Consider the following 23,478-nt stretch of genomic DNA (forward strand, 5'->3'; position numbering starts at 1 on the left):
CTGGTGTTAATCAGCATAGATTCATTGGCTTCAGTGGAGCTGTGCCAAAGCACGCCAGCTGTGGAACTGGCCCTAAATCTTCTACCCAAGAGTTGTTTGACTGATCGGCTCGACTACCAGATGGCCAGTAGTGAGTGGGTAGTGGTATTTTGCTACTTTTCTATCCCTTCAGGTCTCTGGTCTATATTTCAGCAGCAATCTAGAACATAAGAATGGCCCTACTGGGTCAGACCAAGGGTCCATCTAGCCCAGTATCCTGTTTTCCGACAGTGACCAGTGCCAGGTTCCCCAGAGGGAATGAACAGAACAGGTGATCACCAAGTGATCCATCGCCTGGCACTCATTCCCAGCTTTTGGCAAAACAGAGGCTAGGGACACCATCCCTGCCCAATGTGAGTTTATTTTTTAATGTAACAGATCTACATAACTCCAGCTGGCACCATTCACCTCTCCCTACGCCCTCGCTGCCCTATGCCATGGTTTGGGAAGGAGATCCCAACCCATCCGGGTTTTGACGTATTTAGGCACCTAATCCTGCTCTTAGTGTCCACACTCACTTTTCTCACTCTGAAGGTTGGATGGAGTATTCCTTCCCTCAGAGGCATCACCACCGTTTGTCCCTGTTTAAGTCACCTCATCTGATTATCTTAAATTGAGGCAACGTTTATTTGCATAGGGTCAAAAACAAATAGAAACAAACCAATAATGGTAAAGAAACATATATAGCAGGATCTTAGTAGCATCTGTAAAGCAGCTGTAAAGCTTGTGTCACAGAGTATGAACAGATTACAGAGAGCAACAGTGAACAAAGTTTTTCTCTCTCCCAGCCTAAAGGCTATCAGGGCTTCTCCTGGCTTGGCAGTTTATAGCCTCAGCACGTGTCTTGTCTTATTGCCAGATCATGAACCCCTTACTCGCACTGGTGAGTAGTTACTCACCCAGGTGGTCCTCTTGAATTCAATGGGCTAAATGTGATGGGATTACTGGGGTGAGTGACAGGTCACTAATGTGAGTAAAAGATTCACATAATCTGGCCCTTAGCAATGTGTGCGTCCTCTCTCTGCTGCTACCTTTTTCTTCTTCATTTATCCCTAGGAATGGGTTACCTAGGGAAGTGGTGGAATCTCCTTCCTTAGATGTTTTTAAGGTCAGGCTTGACAAAGCCCTGGCTGGGATGATTTAGTTGGGAATTGGTCCTGCTTTGAGCAGGGGGTTGGACTAGATACCTCCTGAAGTCCCTTCCAACCCTGATATTCTATGATTATATGATTCTATAATCCTGCTCCCTGTGATCTGGCAGCAAAAAGTTTGTCCAGTTCAAATATTCTTTTCATGGCAGGGGGTGGCAGTAGGGTTTACGGGGTACAGTGGAGTAGACACAGGAGGCCTGTGTTTTATTCCTGACTTCAGGGGTTCTGGAACAATTTGTATAGTGGGGGGTGCTGAGAGCCATTGAACCAAACTGTAAACCCTGCATATGATGGAAACCACTTCAAGCCAGGGGATGCAGCAGCACCCCTAGTTCCAGCTCCTATGCCTGGCTCTCACTGATCTTCTGTCTCAACTTGAGCCAATCACTTCATCTCTCTCTCCCTTTATTTTCCCTTTATCTGTTTTTGTCCCTGCCTGGTAGCTAAACAAACATTTCTTGCTGTGTGTTTGTACAGTGCCTATATAATGGAGCCTGGACTTCTGTTGTGCTAAGTGCTATCATAATATAAATAATAATGGTAGAGCTTCATTAGCACTGAATTTCAAGCACAGTATTACAACCATAGAATCATAGGACTGGAAGGGACCTTGAGAGGTCATCTAGTCCAGCCCCCTGCACTCATGGCAGAAGCATTACAATGCATTTCTCCCCTATTAATTTGTTGCCAAACACATGTGGTTCTCATTTTGTGTATGGTCTCTATTACTGTTCCAGTATTTTCAAGAATACCAATTAGAAGAGAGAAAAAAGTTTACCCCATTTCCACCAAAGGTGTTTGATTTTGGGGAAAAACACAGCAGGTGGTTCACATAAAATCTCATTAGTCTCTTTGATTGTTTCAGACACCTCTTGGATGAAAATGTCTCATTACCGAGCATATTTACATAGCCCCTGGTTTTGTATTGACTTTCATATAGCACAGCATTATAGAGCATATTATTAAATGTCTTAAGATTTATATGACAAATACAGTTCCTAGTGGGTGAACAGACAGTGGGCATCCCAGTTTACCAAAACTAACAGTGTATAATTTGATCTGGATTTCCATCTTTATCATCCTGATTATATAATTAACCTTTGCTAGTCGATGTCTTTGAGCCTTCTGGAGAATGAGGTTTCTGTTTCTTAATAGCAGACAATAGCATTCTTAGAGGAAAGCCCCCATCTGGCAAATGGACTGACACAGATAGACAGTAAAAAGAAAAGGAGTACTTGTGGCACCTTAGAGACTAACAAATTTATTAGAGCATAAGCTTTCGTGAGCTAAAGCTTATGCTCTAATAAATTTGTTAGTCTCTAAGGCTTCTTTTCTTTTTATGGATACAGACTAACACGGCTGCTACTCTGAAACTGGTAGACAGGTGGCTTCAATTAGCAATTTCTTCAAACCCCCAGAAAAGATTTAGAGAGACGATTTGCAGCAACATTGGAGTATGCTGTGGTCAGCAAATCTGAATAAAGGTTCAGATGCCATTCCAACATTATTTAGTTATGATTTTATTTTGCTATTTGACACTATTTTAAGTATATTAGGAACAAAAAGAATCCTAACATTGGTAGTGGTCCATTACTAGAGGGCATTTGACTTGGTGCAGTATGGTATTTTGATTTAAAAGGTTAATTTTGTATCAATCATGAACTAGTTTAAAAACTGGCTAACTGACAGGCTTCAAAATAGAATTGTAAATGGAATGATCATGGAATAGGTATGCTTCTCAAGGGGTGCCCCACGGATCGATTCTTGGTCCTCTGCTATTTAATATTTTTTATCAGTGACCTGGAGGAGAACATAAAATCAGAATTAACAAAGTTTGCAAATAACTAAGAGGACAGGTCATCGATACAAAGTGAACTGAATTGCTTTGTAAGCTGGATGCAAGCAAACAGTATGTGTTTTTAATATAGCCAAATATAAAAGGTACTGTCACATTGTCTGGAATGGCACATAACTGTGAGTGCCTATCTCAGGGCAGGCTGTCAGAAAACAAGGCAGACACCCCAAATTGGTGGTATGTTCTATAATTAGAGTTCACTAAGCCAGTAAAAAATGTGAACTCCTGGATCCCTGTGCCAGTCTTACCATAGAGTCACAGACAGTCCCCTCGGACTCTTCAGCCTATCTTGCCACCCAGTCAAACTGGACTTTGTGATAAAAGGTCACTTATACCAAAAATCACAGCATATCAGGTTGCTCCCAGTCCCAAAAGACCAGTCTCTTACTGCAGATCAATTTGTACTTTATATCTTACACCAAAGACAATGCTGGCAGCCAATTCTATAGTAAAATAACTAAAGATTTATTAGCTAAGAAAAGAAAATGAGAGTTATTGAGAGGTTAAAGCAGGTAAAATATATGCAAAGGTGAGTCACAGTTAGTAATTCCTAATGGTGACAGAGATGTAATAAACTGCCTATTTCCTAAAAGTCTTTTCAGATTGTCTGATTGTCTCTGGAAATCTCTGCTTTGCATCTGGTACACTTCCCTGTATGAGTCCAAACAGTCCAAAGATGAAGGATCTCTCCTTGAATCCATTCTTATAGCTTCACAGAAAACAAGCTGAAGGTGTCACTACTGACATGGGCTTTTTCCTTTGATGACAGAGAGTGAGGAATGCATTTTGAGTCTTTGTCCTCTGATGGTCACCCACGATGACCACTGGCTTTGAAATGAGCACTTTTCTGTTCAAGTTCTTCATTTGCATTCCACAAGGCTTATTTCTCCTTTGATGGGTTATTTGGTTGCAGGGGTCCACACAATGTAAATGTTTGCTGGTACATTATAACAGGATACAGACAAGTGAAAACAAGGCAAGTAACATACTATTCGTTTTCATTACTTTTAAACACCAAATATACTTTAACAATTACTTTTATCTATACTGATACATCAGTGAATTGACCTGGGGTTTCGACATGAGCTGGTACCTGGTCTGCCAGCGTCACATGTACATCCTAGGAACAAAGTGCAGGCTGTGCTGACAGGATGGGGTCTCTGGCGCGGGAAGCAGTGAGTCTGAAAAAGACTTGGGGGTGATGGTGGATGATCAGCTGAACATGAGTTTGCAGTGTGATGTTGTAGCCAAAAGGGCTAATCTGATCCATGGATGTATAAGCAGGGGAATATTGAGTAGGAGTAAGGTGGTGATATTATCTCTGCTGCTGCCAGTGGTGTGACTCTTTCTGGTATACTGTGTCTAGTTCTAATGCCCACAAGTCAAGAAGGATGTTGATAAATTGGAGAGGGTTCAGTGAAGGGCCACAAGAATGATTTAAAGGGTTGGATAACATGCTGTACCATGACAGACTCAAGCAGTTTGAGTCTTGACCAAGGGAAGGTTAAGGGGTGACTTGATCATAGTTTATAAGTTTAAAATTTCTTAATTGGCTCTTTGATCTAGCAAACAAAGGTCTAACATGATCCAATGGCTAGAAGTTGAAGCTAGACTAATTCAAGCTGGAAATATGCCACACATAATTGAGGTTGGTTAACGATTGGAACAACATACCAAGGGTTGAGGTGGGTTCTCCATCACTGGCAATTTTAAAATCAAGACTGGGTATTTTTTCTAAAAGATCTGCTCTAGTTCAAACAGCAATTAATTCAGGAAAGTCTGATGGCCTGTGCTAAGCAGGAGTTCAGACTGGCCTTAGACTTTATGAATCAGTGTGACCCACACTGTTCAAACATGTAACCCAAACACTCATAAAAACAATCTTTACACTCCCAAGTCAGTCATTATGTGTTTTAGGATCTGCTCTTTATTCGGTAAGAAAACATAAGGCCTGATCCCAGTACCATTGAAGTCAGTGGAAAAACTCACTGAGCAAGTACAGTTCAGTGAACATATTTTCTCAGCCGATGTAAATTGGCATAGCATTTGACGTCAATAGAGCTTTGTTTATTTACTCCAGCCAATGATCTGCCCTGTATTGTATCTGTACCCAAACGGCAACAATGGCATTCTAAAGAATTGTCTCCTTTGACTGAAGAGCTTTCTTTCACTCACAGTAAGAGCGGGAATTTAGCAGCAGAACCATTCAGACAAGTACAGTACTCCCTTTAAAATTGATGAGATTATGTACTCCGATTCAACATCAAATGCAAAGAACCAGAAAGCAATCATGCGGTAGTAGAGAGGGTTAGATTTTCTGTCCATTTCTTTTCATACAGCTGCAGAATACAATTCCAATTTGAGGGCTTCTTGCAAAATCATTTTGTGGATATTAATGCGGAATTTGAGGGAGTTCTCTGAACTGTTCTGCAAACTGGCAAGCCTACCAGGTTTACAACCCTGAAAGTTGGAGACTTTAAATTTAAAGAATTTCATTGGTGGTCATGCTAAAGAATTTCCTTGCCAGTGAGATGCTCCTTGAAAAATGTTCAGAGCTTGTCATGTTTCTGACAGCAGAGCTCAGAAAAGAACAGGAGCTTAGCTGTTTTACCTTATCTCCAGAAGCTGATAAGAATGAGCCTTTTTTCTGTTTTTTTAGGGGTTTATGTTGCTCCCCATCATCCTAAACAAACAAGCAAGCAAAGTTTTTTTTTTTTACTTGAATAAGAAGAAAAAGATGCTGGCCCAGATTGTCTGCATGCTATGGGGCAGATAGATTGAAATCAATGGTGTTAAGATGAATTACATAAGCTGAGGATCCAACCTTCTATCTGCTAGGCACAGTTGAAGATGGTGGGCAGAAGTAGTAGGTTCTGGCATCCCAGTTCTATAGCCAGTTTTCTGCTTGTCCATTCCCTAGCATAGTTTAGAGCAACCTCAAGGATGCTTTAAACTACATTGGCTGGTTCTGGCTTTGGCACACTGGCTAAGGACAACCCAAGGACGGGGGTTATGGCTGGAGCACTGCATACAGCACTAGGGAGACCACTGCTGGAATCCTGTGTCTTGTTCTGATGTCAACCCTTTAGAAAGGATGTTGACAAACTGGAAATGCATTCAGAAAAGAGCTAAGGATTGAATCAAGGTCTGGAACCCATGCCATGCAGTGATTGACTTCTGAAGAAAGAAAAGGAGTACTTGTGGCACCTTGGAGACTAACAAATTTTTTATGCATCCGATGAAGTGAGCTGTAGCTCACGAAAGCTTATGCTCTAATAAATTTGTTAGTCTCTAAGGTGCCACAAGTACTCCTTTTCTTTTTACAGATACTGACTAACACGTCTGCTACTCTGAAACCTGACTTCTGAAGCTCCATCAATGTAGTTTATCTGAGAAAGGGTTAAATGGTGACTTGATCACAGCCTACAAGGCCCAGATTTTTAAAGGTATTTAGGCATTGCTTGCGTTCAGTGCAGCAAGGCCTATGTGATTAGCTGGTGAGTCCCATTTTTATAAGTGACTAAGGAGCTTTTTCTTAGTGAAAGTCAATGGGACTTATTCTCCTAAATACCTTTGAGGATCTGGGTGTTAGAAATCTAACTCCTATTGAAATCAGTGGGAGTTATGCACCTAAATACCTTTAAAGACCTGGACCTACTTGCCTAAATCACTTTTCAAATTGGGATTTAGCCATCTAAATTTCTTATGCCTTGCAATGCTGACCAAATAATGGCGACATGCCTTTAAAAATCTAAATACCTGCACATGGAGATTTCTGATTGTGATCTGATCTTTAATCCAGCGGATGAAGGTAGAATAAGATCCATTGAATGGCTGGAAGTTGAAGCTAGAGCAATTCAGATTGGAAATAAGGTGCATTTTTTTTAACATTACAACACTTTACCTGGTGAGGTGGTGGATTCTCCATCACTAAAAGATATCTACCTTAACCAGAAATAATGTTCTGGATGCAGGGGAAATATAGGGTGAGGTTCTCTGGCTATTGCTATGCAGGAAATTGGACTAGATGACCATAATGGTCCCTTCTGGCCTTAATATTTATGATCTATGCTACCTACATGGGAGGGGGAGTACGGGTTGCTCCCAGGGTGACCACCTGGCCAGTATTTGTTGGCCTGTCTGTTTTTTTTTATGGATTTGCCAGTTGCCAGAAAAATAATTTAATCTGCTGGATTTTTGTTGTTGTTGTTGTTTTTTTTACACGCGTCTAAAGATTTGCATTATTATTATTTCTGAGTCCAGCTAAAGATGCTGCAGTGTTCCCACTTCTGCAGTTTAAACGATAACAGATCAACACGATTAAAAAGACAGCAGCTGTCTTCCCACCAACACGCAAGTGCACCGTCTGTGTGTGTGAGAGAGGGTTTGAGTCACGCGAGTGAGGAGACGAGCGGTGTTCTCAATCTTATCTATACGTGTTCTCTCTCTAAATACTATAAGTGGCTATTGAGGGGGTAGATGGGAGGGTTGCAGAGTTGCCCAGGGGTTGGAGTTGCAGCGGGCTTGCCTTGGGTGGAAGAGATGCTGGGTTTTTTTTTGCATTTCAAACATGGTAACCCTAGCTTCCCCTGTGCTAGCTGGGGATTATCCCATGCCTAATCGGTGCCTTGCCCTTATGCAGGGAGCACAGGGTGAAGGAGGAATGGCTCTTGGGCCTAGACCTTCAAAAGGTATTTAGGCTTCTAATGTCCCTTGAAATCAGTGGGAGCTAAGTACCTAAATGCTTTTGGGGATCTGGGCCCTGCACTCCCACTCCCAGAGCCCACCCTCACTTATCATGTAGTCCTTAGGCAAACTCCCGCTGAAGTGACTGGACCAGATCCTGACAGGTGCTGACCTCTTGGGGTGTTTCTGGTCTTCAGGACCTCTCAGGTTTTATCCCAGAGGCTTGTTTGCCTGAAGGGAAAACTGATGAAAGGCCTCGGGATTTGGCCCATTGTGTTCACTGATAGCTACATTAGAGCAGAATGTGGTATCTGGGGGCCAGACTCTCCGGTGCAATAAATTGGTGCAGCTTGATTGGCACAGCTTAATTAGTTTCAATTTCTGCCCACAGAGAGTATGGCCCCATTATCACTGTTCTGGTACCATTGTGATGCCTCCTGTTTAATACTGTTGCAGTCAGTACAAAATAATCCCACCCATTTTAAGTCTATATGAAAGTGTTACACTCCTTTAGAGTAATGGACAGTATGTTTATGGCTATGAGATGGAGGTAACTATAAAGCACTACAGCAAATTGAAAGGCGATTGGATTTGATTGCAACTCTTTTTTTATTTCTCTCTTTCTCTTCTATAGGTTGCCCTGGGATGTGGGATAATATTACATGCTGGAAGTCGGCGAGTGTGGGTGAAATCGTCTTTGTCAAGTGTCCGGCTCTGTTCAGAATTATTAACTCTGAAGACGGTAAAGTGCTCTTCTCCTTTCTTCATTTGTTCCATATGGTTGCTAGATTCAGTAGCCTCTTGCTGCTTGCAGTCATGCTGATCATACAGCCAAGCAATTGGTACTATTAAAGGGGATCAAAAGCTCTTTAGTGGACTGGGGCTGCTGGAGGCATTGTGTGTAAACAATACGTCAGGCTTCCAGGATTTGTGTGTGTGTGGAGGAAAGCATCACGTAATATACAAGATGAGAGGATCACTATGCTATGGCTAATTACAAAATAGAAAGCTGCGCCTTTAGATACTGATTGAAGCTAATGGGAATAGTGATTGCTGTCTAAGGGCCTTGTATTATTAATACAAAATTTAAAAAAAAAAAGAGTGAGAGAGACAGGTCATGAAGTCAAAACTCAGGGTCAGATTCTGGTTGGCCTCATGCACGTGTGGTGGGGAGGGGGAGAGGGTAGAAGGAACCTCCCCTCTTGTGTGGCCCATGTAAAGGTCAGGAAGAATTCCAGCGCCTTCATTCACCCAAGGGCGGGGGTGGCTCTATTTATGCTCCCTATAAGGGGTGGAAATGGAAGGGGCTATGGTCCTACCACCCCAGGCATCTGTCGGTGTAGCTCGCTGGGGGCGCAGTAGGTGAATCAAGGGTAGCAGTAGCAGTGAATATGCAGCCTGAGGCATTCAGGAGGCTGATAGCTCTTGGTGTTCCCTCTGGGGCAGTACAGCTGTACATCATCTTCAATGCAGGGTTGTGCCTAACTATCCCAATCAAGCCCTCAGTCCTTCCTCATGCAAAACTCCCAATGAAATCAATGGGAATTTGGCCTGAGTAAAATCTTCAGGACTTGAGCAAGTTATAATTAACTATTAAACTATTTAGTCTGATTATTGACATTAAGGCACAGGAAATGAGGTTCCCACTTGAATGCATGAGAGAGACAAACTTTCAAATTTGTTTGGCAAGTTTTGTTTTTAATAATAATCCAGTAACCACATTTTTACTGCTGTTAAATAGCCCAATTCTGGACAATTCCTCCCAGCGCCAATCCTAATCCAGTGATGTATCAGTTAAATGGCAGCTCCCATTGAGAGGGGTGCTAACAAAACTTGATCCTGATCCCTACGGCTATTTTGCAAATTTTTCACATACATTCTTCTATAGTAAAGTCCACATTTGCTCCTGCAAACACTGTACAGAAAAAGCTTTGTATATTTGAGCAAGTAAGGACTTCATGCACAAATTCATGTGTGTGCTAAACCCCATTACACTGTTATGCTTGCTTCAGTGTCCTGGTCATTTACTCTTGTACAAACGCTATTTTGGATTTTATATGACTAAATGTTGTCACAAAGACCTTATTTTTGATGTCCTATAATATATAAGACCAGCTGCAGCAGCCTCAATAGTGCTAAGGAATTGGTTCTGTAGTGACTCAGAGATGCACTTTCTAAATCATCAAAGGCTAGTGATGATAGCAAAACGACCAGCCAGAGTTTTATGGAGATAGCACAGTCAAGAAAATTATTGCTCTCTCCATGGATTTTTGACCACCCTGAGACATGGATACCCATCTGCATCAGTCACACACACACACAGAGTCACTCACTCAGTCTGATGGCCAAACTAGTTCATTCAGGTCATCTCCAGAGCAGCAGTTACATTCAACCAAAAGTTTTCCCAGTACAATAATCATGGGGTGCTCGCTTTCTGAAGGCAGAATGCTTTTATAATGTTTATTGTGCACCAACTGGCAGCTTATTTATCATTTTCTTCTGATGTAATTATAGCAGCCCGGCTTTCAGTAGAGGTTCTTGTCAGATGATGTTCCATTAGAAGCCCCTATTTTTGAGTGGTTTATAATCACATTCTTTAAATATCCTTGAGCTGAAGCTTGGCAACGTAGAAGATCTTTTCTTTTTTTATGCCAGTGCTCTGCTCATGGATGTTGCTGGTTTGGCAATGCAGAGTGATGTGCTGTTTATCTACAACACAGGCAAGATTTCTCTATAGTAAACATGCCTCAACCCCAGACCTCCCAAGTGTCCCTCGCCATTATGAATGTCAGTCCTGCATTTATTTACATTCCACCCATATTTGGTGCTCTCTCTGCATCGGAAATAAACAGCTGCAGAACTGCACGTGCAGGCAGAGCTATGTACCACAAAGGGATGAATCCGGCAGTACTTTTAAGTCTTCTGCATAAATACTTTTGTGTCCTGCATTTAGGATTTTTGTCACGTGTTGCCTTCCACAGTTGGTCCTTGGCTGGTTGAGCTCTCAACCTTGACCTGGAAAGGTGAGAAGAAGTGCAGTGTAAATACCGATTCAGCCCTCTTGGTCTCCATGCCAAAATTACTAACAAGTGCCAGGTGGCATCACTTGCAGTTATCATGTGAAAACCTGTCCATTAGAAACAAGTCCAAGACCTGCCAAATCATCAAGTAACTAAACGAGCTATTAGATCGTTAACAATGTGAGGCCACTATTAACTCAGACTGGCTTTGTACTAGTGACCCAAAGGTGGAAGACTCTACATCCATTTCAGATCCCCACGACATTTTTATATCATCCTTACAACTTTTTTATTTTTATTTATCCGGTATTTTTGTTTCAGTAGGAACAGAGTGGAGCAATAGTCACATTTCTATGACTGTTCCATTATAAAGGGTTGGTTAATTACTGGACATCCCAGGATAGGACATTTCACATGAGATGAAAACAGTAACCAAAATGATATTTCAAGATCCATCTGGCTGAGAATTGCAGAATTGCTCCCAAATCTCTTCTACTCTAGTATGTTAAGGACAGATCCAAGTTTCTGAGCTGTAGCTCTGCTGGGATTCCAGGATGCAACATTTCTTTCTTGAAAATATATTTATGTGACCTCCATCCATCAATCCAGAAACCTTGCTTTCATTTTAGTCTTTTGGGGAGGTTATAAATCAGAGAATCATAGGACTGGAAGCAACCTTGAGAGGTCTTCTACTCCAGTTCCCTGCACTCATGGACAAACTGGAAAAATGGTCTGAAGTAAATAGGATGAAATTCAATAAGAACAAATGCAAAGTACTCCACTTAGGAAGGAACAATCAGTTGCCCACATACAAAATGGGAAATGAGTGCTTAGGAAGGAGTACAGGGGAAAGGGATCTGGGGGTTCACAAGGGATCATAGTGGATCACAAGCTAAATATGAGTCAACAGTGTAACGCTGTTGCAAAAAAAGTAAATCTCATTCTGGGATGTATTCGCAGGAGTGTTGAAAGCAAGACATGAAGTAATTCTTCCATTCTCTACCATGCTGATTAGGCCTCAACTGGAGTATTGTGTCCAGTTCTGGGCGCCACATTTCAGGAAAGATGTGGACAAATTGGAGAAAGTCCAAAGAAGAGCAGCACAAATGATTAAAGGTCTATAAAACATGACCTATGAGGGAATATTGAAAAAGCTGGGTTTGTTTAGTCTGGAGAAGAGAAGATTGGGGGGGGCATGATCACAGTTTTCAAGTACATAAAGGTTGTTACAAGCAGGAGGGAGGTAAATTGTACTCATTAACCTCTGAAGATAGGACAGGAAGACTGGGCTTAAATTGTAGCAAGGACAATTTAGGCTGGACATTTAAGTTTAGGCATAAAGTTGCCGTTTGTCATGATTTTTGTAGTACAGTGCCAGTGTTGATTCTGCTGCTGACATGTCCTAGTTCACAGGCCATTCAAAGCATCCCTGCTCATCTTTGGTAAATAAATTGTGGTGGCGTGTGGCAAAGCTGTGATGTTGCACTGCTGTGTAACAAAGGAGGTCAAGGCACTACAGTGAAGCATCTTGGTCCCACAGAGTGTAATTTAATGAGCTGTGATCCTTAATAGCAATGTTGGCTGGTTTCTTATTTTTCATTTTTTCCCACCCATTGAAAATGCTGTCTTTCAAAAGAAGGCTGTTGAAGTCCAGAAAGCCCCCACAACTCTGTTTGGCATGACTGACAGGTTTGGGAGCGATTAATTCTATTGGTCCAGATTAGTATATCAGAGCTTGAGTAAAACCTAGTACAGATGGCAGAATGCAGTGTTCAGAGATTGCCATCTGCTTGACATTGTGGCAAGTATTTATTTAGCGTGTGCATAGTCGTCTAGCCCAGCGATGGCATCTTCAGTGGGGTGATGCAGTTCTTCACGGCCACCGCTGAACCTAGTCAGCAGGCATTCCTCGACAACGTGCATCATCATCTGTGTTGCACCACAGCTGCACAAAGGGCTGTCATGAAGGCCCTAGCGATGCTGGTTGGCTGCACAGAGACCAAAAGAAAGCTATGACTGGCTCTTGCCAGTTCTTCTCTCTAGTTAGAATGAGTTCCCCTCCCTGCACAAGTGCTCAATCTAGAAAACTATACACGACATTAAAAAGGTTTCAGAGTAGCAGCCGTGTTAATCTGTATTCGCAAAAAAAAAGGAGTACTTGTGGCACCTTAGAGACTAACAAATTTATTTGAGCATAAGCTTAAGTGAGCTGTAGCTCACAAAAGCTTATGCTCAAATAAATTTGTTAGTCTCTAAGGTGCCACAAGCACTCCTTTTCTTTTGGCATTAAAAAGAGCATGATTATGATACATTGATTTACTGTATATAAAAACAGAGAGAAAATAGTTTAGATAGATAGATAGTATGTAGTGTGTACCACCCATAAGAAACTCTCTAATTAGAAGTTAGAGTTCTTTAGCCATTTCTCTAAAATACTGTGGAATTCAATGGCAAATGAGATCCTTTCCATAGGTGTTTTGAACCATCACATAGGGTTCCATGGCTGGGATAGAACTAATTCCGTTGGATGGCTAAAATATTATTTGGGAACCATTTCATTCACTATTAAATTCTGTAAGACCTTTTCAGAAGGGCAAGGCCAATTCCATCCCATGAACTGTGTGGGGAAAGAAATACTAGTGGTCTGCTTACGGCTTTCACCTCGCTTCTTCTGCAATCCGCTGTAACACCAGACTTGTCTCCCATCTGTTCTGCCCAAGTTTTACTATCCTGAAGAGCTAGAAACCACTTAGACTTTGCTCTCCCACTGCAGGATGTAAATAATTTCCCATTAAAACCAATGGGAGTTACTGCCATAAGAGAATCAGGCTGCAGGTCATTCCCATGTCTATTGCATTACAATGACAATTGACACTGCTGCTTCCTAGGCACTGGGCTTAGCTGTGGCAATTAAATCTGTTGGATTCAGGAAATCTTCTGTGGTCTTCCTCATTTTGAAATAATCATTCTTTTGACAAAATCGAAGCTGTCAGAAAGAATGGAAAAGGAAGGGTGTGTGTGTGTGAGAGCATGTGTGAGAGAGAGAGAGGAGTGCCATGCTATACCTATATCCTTTCTCAAGATGAGTAGTGTATGGAAAAGGGCCCAATAAGACCACTAGTTATTCAGATACTTCTGTGACATATCTATGGTGAATAGATAGATCTTAATATACTTTGTCTTGCCCAAACTGAAAATTGCTCAGAACATTTGTCAGCAACAGCATCTCTTACTTTGGCTGCTTTTATTATTGTACTACTAGCTGAACACCCATCTTGTCACATGGTGTGGCAACTGGGCCACATAATCCACATCTGTGCACTCTCCTGTGTGCAACCAATGAAACTGTTGCATGTAAATTAGCTGTAGAGCAAAAGTGGTGATGGGTTCAGTTACCTCTGAGATGACAGTGGTCTAGGACTCTTGGCATTGCATAGATACATGTCTTGCTTTCTCACCGTTGTGACAGGGTCAGGCCAGATGGCTCCAGGAGAGTAATAGCAGGCAGATATATTAGCCCCAGGCTAAGTAGGTCCCTTTTCCCTGGATAAGGTAACAGAGAAGGTTCCAGAACAATCAGGAACCTTCCGGAGACAATTAAGACAGACAGGCTGATTAGATCACCTGCAGCCAATCAAGAAGCTGCTAGAATTAATTAAGGCAGGCTAATCAGGGCCCTGGGCTGGAACCTGGAGTAGAAGGCAGGCCCGGGTTCCCCCCAAACCTCTGAACTCCTGGTGAGACTCAGGAGGAGTTGACAGCCAAAAACAGCCAAACTAAGGGCTGCCGTGAAGCTCCAAGGTGAGCAAATCTGCCAATAAGCGCAAGACCCACTAGGTAAAGGAGGAACTTTGTCACACCGTGTAATTCATAAAGTCAGAATGGCTGGAAATTTAAAAATTGTGTAGTAACAGATGACAGATCTCAGTGATGATTGAACCTGGTGATATTCTGAACAAAAAGAGCTCTCTACCATGCTTGTAGCTTTTTCTATTGCTTCACACTGACTCAAGAGACATTCTAGGCTTCAGAATCACATAGACAATTGACCGTCCTGGAATGTTATTGATAGAAAGAGGTAGTAAAGCTGACTATTTAAGATCAGAGACTTTACAAGCAATAAAATGTAGCTAGAGAAAATACGCATTTCTACTGAGCCTGTAGAAGCAAGCTTTCTCTGTGACTTGCTGAAATTAATGTCAGCATTGCAGCAGTAATGCACCGCTGGCAAATAAGTGTGGCTAAAGAATCGGGTAGCTGGGGTCTGACTTTTCAGTCCAAATTTCTCTCTTGGTGGATTTTTCAGACTCCTGTGGGGGAAACTGACCTGGGAAGCAAACTCCAGAAACAAGGAATATCCACTGGAAAAAAAAAAGTACCCCAGTCCACTAGAGTTCAAATATACAGACCGCTATTAAATACTCCAGCTGAGCTCAACTAGCATCAGGATACACAGGGAAAGAGGTGTCCTCTTTAGATATCCAGACCATAGGTCACACAGGGCTTCATACTGAGCTTGACCCCAACATCTTGAATGGCACTCAGAAGCAAAATCCAGAGTAAAGCAAGCTGTTGACCTTGTACTGAAACTTTTGGGTGTCTTTCAAAGGCAACCCCAGATAGAATGCCCTTCAGTTGTCCTGTCTACAGTTGATCAAACGCCAAAAACCACCTGTGATGGGCTGTACCAGGCCCTTTAATGCCCCTGCTGGAGGCCTTGCGGTCCTATGACACCCTGTCCCAGGAAAAGGAGCAGGGAAGGTAGGTCCTCCAGGCCTGCCTAGAAAAACTTCAGGGAAGCAGCCAATCAGAGCTCAGCAAACTCAATTAAAAGGAGCTGCAGGGCTTGACAAGTTCAGTTGCTGTCTGGGACCAGAAGGGTGAAGAAGGAAAGACTGGAAGGCTGTGAAACTCTCCAGGCAAGATGGCCTGAGAGAGACCCTGCTGAAGCAGGGAACAGACAGAGAACCCTGAGGTAAGGGTGAAGAGGAAGGAGCTGTATGGGAAGTGGCCCAGGGAATAGCAGCAGTGATGGAGTTAACTGAAGCAGCACATGGCTGCTATTTGTATGGTCCCTGGGCTGGGACCCGGAATAGTGGGTGGGCCTGAGTCTACCCTCCAGCCACTGGCAGGGTTGTCTAAGCCCCGAGAAGGGGATAAGGCTTGTTTAGAGGCCCAAGTGAAGGGCATGACTTAAAGAGTCCCCTGGTAGAAAGCCCAGGCACTATACCAGGCAGACATGGACTTAAAGCAAGCCCAGAAGGGGCTGAGAATTGAGCCCAGAGACAGGGCTGCAGATACCAACTAGGGTGCACTGGTAGGTCCTTTTGGACTTTTGTTACCCCAGAAGGGGTTTGTTTATTCATGCATAGAGACTGTGTTGCCCAGAGGGCTGGCCACTGAAAAACCACCTAATGCGGTTAACAGCCAGCCCAAAGATGGCGCTGGAGGAGAAAAAGAGAGAGTTTGTTCAAGTTTGCACCTGACCAACAGGAGACACTCCTGAGAGGAGAGTGTCCTCACCCTTAATTGAGAGAGAAGATTACAAATTCCTGGCCATGTGGAGGTGTTAAAGAATATATTTAGTCACTGCTAAATGTCTGAGAATCCAGAGCTCAGTGTAAATTCAAAAGCCTGTCTCTTCCACCAACAGAAGTTGGTCCAGTAAAAGAGATTACCTCACCCACCTTGTCTCGCTGAGATTCCAGGAGCATTTCTGCTCGGGGTCCTGATGACTTTTTCTTTGAGGGAAGCCTGGCTTCTGCATTCTTGCAGTAGGACATCAACAATTGCTGTTAACAGGGGAACACTTCTTTCTGGCTGGTCTTTCATCACTGGTCAGTTTGCAGATGGAGACCATAATTCTCCCAGCTCCTCTAAACAAGCAAGAGGGATTGAAACTCAGCATCACCCTGCTCTCACATCACCAGGCAGTCCAGTTGGGAAAGGGGTGGGGGAGAATTCACAGCAAAGAAGGATCACCTCTGTATCCAAGTAAAGACTATCTAAACTTCCATACAGTGCCCTTGGTCTAGCCTTGGCAGATGCTGTGTTAGAGGACAAGAACATTTTGCTGGCCTTCCCCACAACCCCAGCATGGGAATGTAAGAGGTCTCTGTGCTACCAGGGATCAAACACAAAGGGTGATGACCACCACCAGTGCTCCAGTCTCTTCTCACTACTTCATCAAAATACCAGCGTGTGAAAGGTATTCTCGTCTCTCACAATACCCTATCTGAGCACAACGGATAATTGTAATGTGCTACCAGGCTCTCAGCAAAGTGCCCCAGCCACTGAATAGTGTCTGCCCTCAGAGAATTCCAGGCAGAAATAGCAATCTAAACCAATGGCTTCTGTAACCTTGCTGAGCTGCTGCTTGCCATAGAAACGATGAATGAGACCACAAGGAATTGGCATCTGAATTGCTTTCAGAACAGATGGAAGGTGAGGGACCTGGAGGACTTACTGTGTGGGAATGGACTGAGGGCAGTGGAAACAGCAAGGAGAGGGATAGGTGCAGTTTGCAGGAAGGTGAGCTTAGCAGTGGGAAAAGCTGAAGAATAAGACCCTAGAAAAGTTGCTGTCTAACTGGACTGCTGTTCCCTGATGCAGCTTTGCAAGCTGCCTGAACAGATTGCTGCAGGATCTCATGCACAACACCATAGACGAGGGAGGAAAAAGGCATCTTGTAGTAGAAGCTAGCTCTAATATTTATTAGCCAGTAAGTATTAACAATACAATCAGTGCTGTACAAGACACAGAAGACATGGTCTCTGTCCAAGAAGCTCACACCCTACTTAGGTGGAGAACACAATAGAGAACGTCTAGAGAAAGTGTTATCCATATTCTGTCTCTCTCTCACACACACATTTATATAGGGCTTGATCCTGCACCCACTGAAATCAATGGGGGCTTTGCGATTGATTCCAGTTGTCTCAGGATCATATCCATTTGAGGGTTACCTTTTGTGAGCTGGCCCTGCAACCCAAAATACTTAATGAGGGAGAATGAGAATAAGAAAAATAGGTTATCAAAGTGCTTTGGAACAACATGAGCTCTGACTGCCTCTGTTCCCTCCAGTCATACCTGCTGCACCACTGAACAAAGGGTTAAGTAGAAGATATCCCCAGATAAACATGAACACAAGATACACCCAATCCCAAGGCCAGCCGACATAGAGAGCAGGGGGGAGAAAGTCGATTTGTAGAAGACAATTTAAAAGAATGTACTGAGGCTTAAATATGTATTATATACTATTTTTTGGCCTTAACGTTGAAGCTTATGTTCTGTTCAACCTGAGACGCAATTAGAAGTTACTTGAGCATTATGATTCACATACATCAAGGGGATAGCGAGGAGGTAGTTGTGATTGTCTAGCTTCATTAGATCAATGGCATTTCTTGTTTGTCAAAACTCTATTACATTAATGACCAACAGAGAGGAAGGATGTTCTTGTGACTAATACAGGAGACTGAGATTCAGGAGATCTGGGTCCAATTCCCATCTCTGCTGTACACTCCATGTGACCTTGTGAAGAGCAAGTCACTTCATCTATATGCTTTGGTTCTCCCATCTATAAAATGATGATAAACAATACTTCCTTTGTCTGTCTTGTTGATTTAGATTGTAAGTCTCTATCCTCAAGTGTTCTCTCTTACCATGTGTTTGTAGAGCTTCTAGCACAATGGGACCCTGGAGTTTGCTTAGGGTCTCTAGGTGGTATTGTGATACTAGTAATTATAAATAGTTATAGAGGTGATGAAAGGTTTTCTGTAATTTTGAAAAAGTGGCACTTCGTAAGTATCAGAGATGGCCATAGATTGTTAGGCCAAAACGCTGTTCATGTACAGAGAACACGCCTTACAGGCTGACCAATATTGTCTCAGTGGTTCCTTGTACTCCCCCGTTGGTCTGCTGGTATCCACCTGTTGTCACTTGTCTTATGCTTAGTTTGTAAACTCCATGCGACAGTGACTGTCTCTTTTTGTTCTGTTTGTACAGCGCCTAGCACAATGGTCCATGACTAGGGTTCCTGGGATTGACAGTAATACAAATAATAAATAATAATAATAATAACAGAAGGGACAACCTGATTATCTCATCTGAGCTGCTGCAAATCACAGGCCACTAAACCCAACCCAATAATCCCTTCATGGATTAGACTAAAATATCACTGCCCTCTAGAGACTATAAACTATTGTGTCAAACATTGGACAAAATGGTCCATCAAACAATATATTAGACAAGTAACTCTCTGCTGAACATATGATTAGATGGAGATTATTAGACCTGCTATAGAGTTTGACATGTGTAAGCAATTACTGATTGAAAAATAAATGTTCAAATACATTATTTGATGGATACTATTAATCAAGTCTTGTGCTGTTTCTTACAGCACATATAGCACAGACTTCAATGTGAACCATGATTGTAAGTCTTTAATTGAAAAGGAGGACTTGTAGCACCTTAGAGACTAACAAATTTATTTGAGCATTAGCTTTCGTGAGCTACAGCTCACTTCATTGGATGCGTACAGTGGATCCGATGAAGTGAGCTGTAGCCCACGAAAGCTTATGCTCAAATAAATTTGTTAGTCTCTAAGGTGCCACAAGTCCTCCTTTTCTTTTTGCGGATACAGACTAACATGGCTGCTACTCTGAAACCAGACTTTAATTGAAATCCTAACGAAGAGGAAGTGCTATTTATTCACTGATTTTGTTTTTGAAAATGTGTTTTCTCTGTAGCGCCTTTGATGAATCTAGCCCATTTTAATCATTTCAATGTGTTTCCTTTGATTTATTTGAAAAGCCTAGTGCACCAGAGCCCTCATTGTCCATGTGCTGAGAATAATATAACAGGAGGACTTGGGTGGGAGCCAGGAGGCTGAAATGTTCTACAGCAAGGCAGCACATCAGCTGCAGAATGGTCATTGTCTGGGTCTTCAATGCAGTTCTTCTTTTTTAGCCTGTGAGTTTCAAAGCCAAGCTGTGCCTCATTGGAACATGGTATGGGTACTTCGGGACTAATTCTGCCCGACCTTACATCATTAAACCCCAGTGTCAGTCCATTGATCTCCAGGGAGTTCCAAAGTTCTACAGATGAAACCAAGCGGGGTTAATCAAGCTCCCTGTGAATGCTCGCTGGGACATGGAGTATTGCTCCCATTCTTTGTAAGCTCTGCAGCCAGGAAGAGGAGGAGAAAGCCAAAGAATGTTGCGGTTGTAACTCTGGGTTTCTTGTTGAAAAGGAAACTCTGTTCTTGTTTTAACAGGACTTTAAGAATTTGAGTCAGATTGAAGGTGCATGTTGATACTGTGTTGGGAGTCCATATGAGTACATACCATTGAGAGCATACATAGTAAGGGCTTGTCTACATTGCCTGCTGGATCGACAGGCCGTGATCAATCCAGCAGGGGTCAATTTATCGCATCTAGTCTAGACGCAATAAATTGACCGCCGAGCACTCTCCCATCGACTCCGGTACTCCACTAGGGCGAGAGGCGCAGGTAGAGTTGACGGGAGGGCGTCAGCCATCAACTTACTGCAGTGAAGACACCATGATGATAAGTAGATCTAAGTATGTCGACTTCAGCTACATTAGTCACATAGATCGATTCCCACCCGCCCCCCCCAGTGTAAAACCAGGCCTAAGAGCAAAATTCTGCCCTATTTGAAAGCTCAGAGGATTGGACAGCGTCCAGTCAGCAATCTCAGGTTTCCTATCCAAATTCAGATTTACGCCCTAACCCTGCTTAACTTTAAGAATGGGAGTAACCCAGCTGAACTTGGTGAATAATGTGAATAAGCGTAGGGCTTGTCTTCACGTATAGCGACACTGTAGCGTTTTAGTGAAGCTGCTTCTATGCGAGAACTTCTCCCGTCAGTGTAGTTAATCCACCTCCATGAGAGGTGGTAGCTATCTCAATGGGAGAAGATCTCCCGCCAACTTAGCATGGGGGGTTAGGTCAGTATATCTATGTCATTCAGGAGTGTGGATTTTTCACAGCCCTGAGCGACATTGTTTTACTGAAATAGGTCTCTAATGTAGACCTGGCCTTACTCACATGCATAACTGTTTGTAGGAACAAGGTCATAGGGTCATATTCTAGGTTTGGATACATGCACACTTGGGTGCCATAAACTTCAATGGGAATGGCACCCAGAGATGGGAAAGCCAGACTGTAGCCTGTAGCTTCCCTGCAATTATATTTACAACATGTTTTTTATCCTCACGCTCATGTGATTGGCTTTGACTTCTAGTTGTAATGCAGAGCATAATGTAGAATGTAAATCTAATTGACTTTCCAGTGGCTTAATGTATTAGTGAAAATTAGGTTGATGGATAAAGTCTGAAAGCTCCATAGTAAAAGGTTCTCCTGAAACTTTCTCTAATGCATTAGCAAATTCTGGGCTGCAGAAAAATATGTTAATAAAATGGAAATGTGCTATTAGGACAGTCAGAAAATTAACATTGTAGAAAATATTAATCCATTAACTTTGACCAGCACAGGTAAAAATGCAGTAGTAATTTGGCTAGATGGGGATTTTTTTTTCCAACATAAAAAGGCTATTCATTGCACAAAGCTACATTAGTGTAATGTTGTGGCTGTGACTGCAAATGTCATGAAATGCAAAATGAACCAAAATCCTATGTTCTGTCATCCCCATATCTGCGTGCCATCTGAGTAGTCAGAAATAAAAACAAATGGTAGGAATCTATCACTTTTTCTTCCTTGTCAGCTTTTAGAAATAGTTTGAGAGAGAGAGAGCATGCTCCCAATAGTTAATACTAGGAGAAAAATAGTATTAGAAAGGCTAGAAAACCTGCTGCTTTAAGATTTAAGACAATCTTTATTAGGGATTAAGATAAGACCTTCATGTGGACCAGGTTATCCCACATCTGCCTACTGTGGAGATTCTGCACCTTCCTCTGAAGCAGAGAGACCGGATACTGGACCAGATGGACCATGAATCTAATTTTGTCTAGCAATTCCTGTGCAAGTTTTGCCATTGATTTCAGTGAGAGTAGGTTTGGAGTCTGATCGGGGGACCGCAATCAGAGAATCCCTAGCTTTGCATTGGATCCTGCTCCCAGTAAATTCAGTGGCAAAACTCCCATTGATGCCAATGGGAGATGGATTGTGCCCTTGACCCTTTTAGATAGATCTAGTATTTGTGCTGTGAGAGCTGGTCATATGCCATTTGACAAGTACAGTGTTCAGTGAATATTGATGACACAAAATGTTGGCCAACCAGTCCCACTATTAGCAGACCTAACCGGTGTTTCAAAATATGCAACAAATATGACCAGCAAAGAAGTGAAGGTTGATGGATTTCTGCAAAGAACCCTGTGATGGTATTGGCATTCTGCTCACGAGGTTCAAGATTAGTCCTTGAAAATGACTAGTGAGTTGAGGACACACATTAGATGTTAAATACATGTATCCAAGCAACCTCAGCAGCCCAGTTTGGCTGCCAGGGATTTGAATAGAAGGATGATGATGATGACAATGCAAGAGGCTTGGATGTTTAGGCTTGCTGATTTGTTTTCCTAGCCCCCCCACTCGCCCCATAATCCCTGTAATCCTCCCACTGAAGTCTTTGATTTCCCATTTAGTTGCTCCAAAATGACATTTCAGTTTATTTTAAGAGAAAAACGTGAAATAAAAATTATTTCACAAGGCTTTTGAAAAAAACCCATAAAATACAAGTTCCTCTTATGTTGTGCTGGCAAGGGTCCATTCATTATTTCTGTTCTGTACTGCTATTCCCTTTTCAGCAGGAGCTAGACAGATCTCTCAGCATTTTACACCATCTATTTTTTATAAAAGACCTCCATAAAAGGTAGATGTGCGGCTATTCCAGTCCCTAGTTAATAGCTGTAGGTCACGTTCGGAGTTAGTGTAGGGCAATCTGAGGGCATTGGGATACTCCATGTTCTAAAGGACATAAGTTCATCTAAACAGTCAGCCTGCAAAAGGCAGATAAAACATTGTCCACATCTTTTCACTGTGTATTTGTTCAGTAGAACATTGACAGAACTAGTCTAAACATCGTGAAGATCACAGTTTTCCACCATGACTCTTCTTCCCTGGTGCAACACTACCACCTTGTGGCTATACATGGCTCATCTTTTATCTGACTGATATGCTCAATTCTCTGACACAGAGCCTCGTGCAAAACCCACTGAAGTCACTGGAGGGACTCTGACTTCAGTAGGCTTTGGGTCAGGCCCTTAGCTTCACTAAGGCAGCAAGTAGGATTGATGGGAGGTAGGCAAGGGGCAATTCCAACTTGATGGCAGAAAATCAACAGGCTTTCAGATCTACCCATGCACTCCTCAGATTTCCTCTCATCTGTCTATCTTGTCTGTATTGTATCATCATGCATTCCAGGCACCAAAATTGTTGCAGTATCTTGGATCTTTTTTTCAGGATGGTGTCACGTCATAAAGGAAGCTGTGCAGCTGGGAAACTTTTCTAACCAGGCATATACACCCCCCCCCACACACACACACACACACTCACACCACACCCAGAACCTTGAATTCTATTAAGCAGTAGTTGAAATCCCAAGTCCTTGGCTCAGTAGGATAGCAGGTTGATCTGCCTGGCAGAATATGAACTAACCTCACCGGATTTTCAGGCTGCTGAAAAGTATGCCAGATCCGCTGGTATAATTCACTGTAGCTCTAGTGACTACAATGGAGTGACATTAATTTACATAA

The 23,478-nt window shown here is 42.5% G+C and overlaps 1 protein-coding gene across 9 annotated transcripts in view; it reads left to right on the forward strand.

Moving 5' to 3' along the window:
* Positions 1-23,478, forward strand: part of ADCYAP1R1 (ADCYAP receptor type I) — a 188,867-nt gene that overhangs the window by 99,712 nt on the left and 65,677 nt on the right. For all 9 annotated transcript variants that reach the window (XM_038391727.2, XM_038391730.2, XM_038391729.2 and 6 more), the window contains one exon: positions 8,366-8,473. In XM_038391727.2, coding sequence (XP_038247655.1) covers positions 8,366-8,473 — 108 coding nt within the window. The remainder of the gene's footprint in view (positions 1-8,365; positions 8,474-23,478) is intronic.

Source organism: Dermochelys coriacea, chromosome 2 (assembly GCF_009764565.3).
Source record: "Dermochelys coriacea isolate rDerCor1 chromosome 2, rDerCor1.pri.v4, whole genome shotgun sequence".
Taxonomy (NCBI): Eukaryota; Metazoa; Chordata; order Testudines; family Dermochelyidae; genus Dermochelys; species Dermochelys coriacea.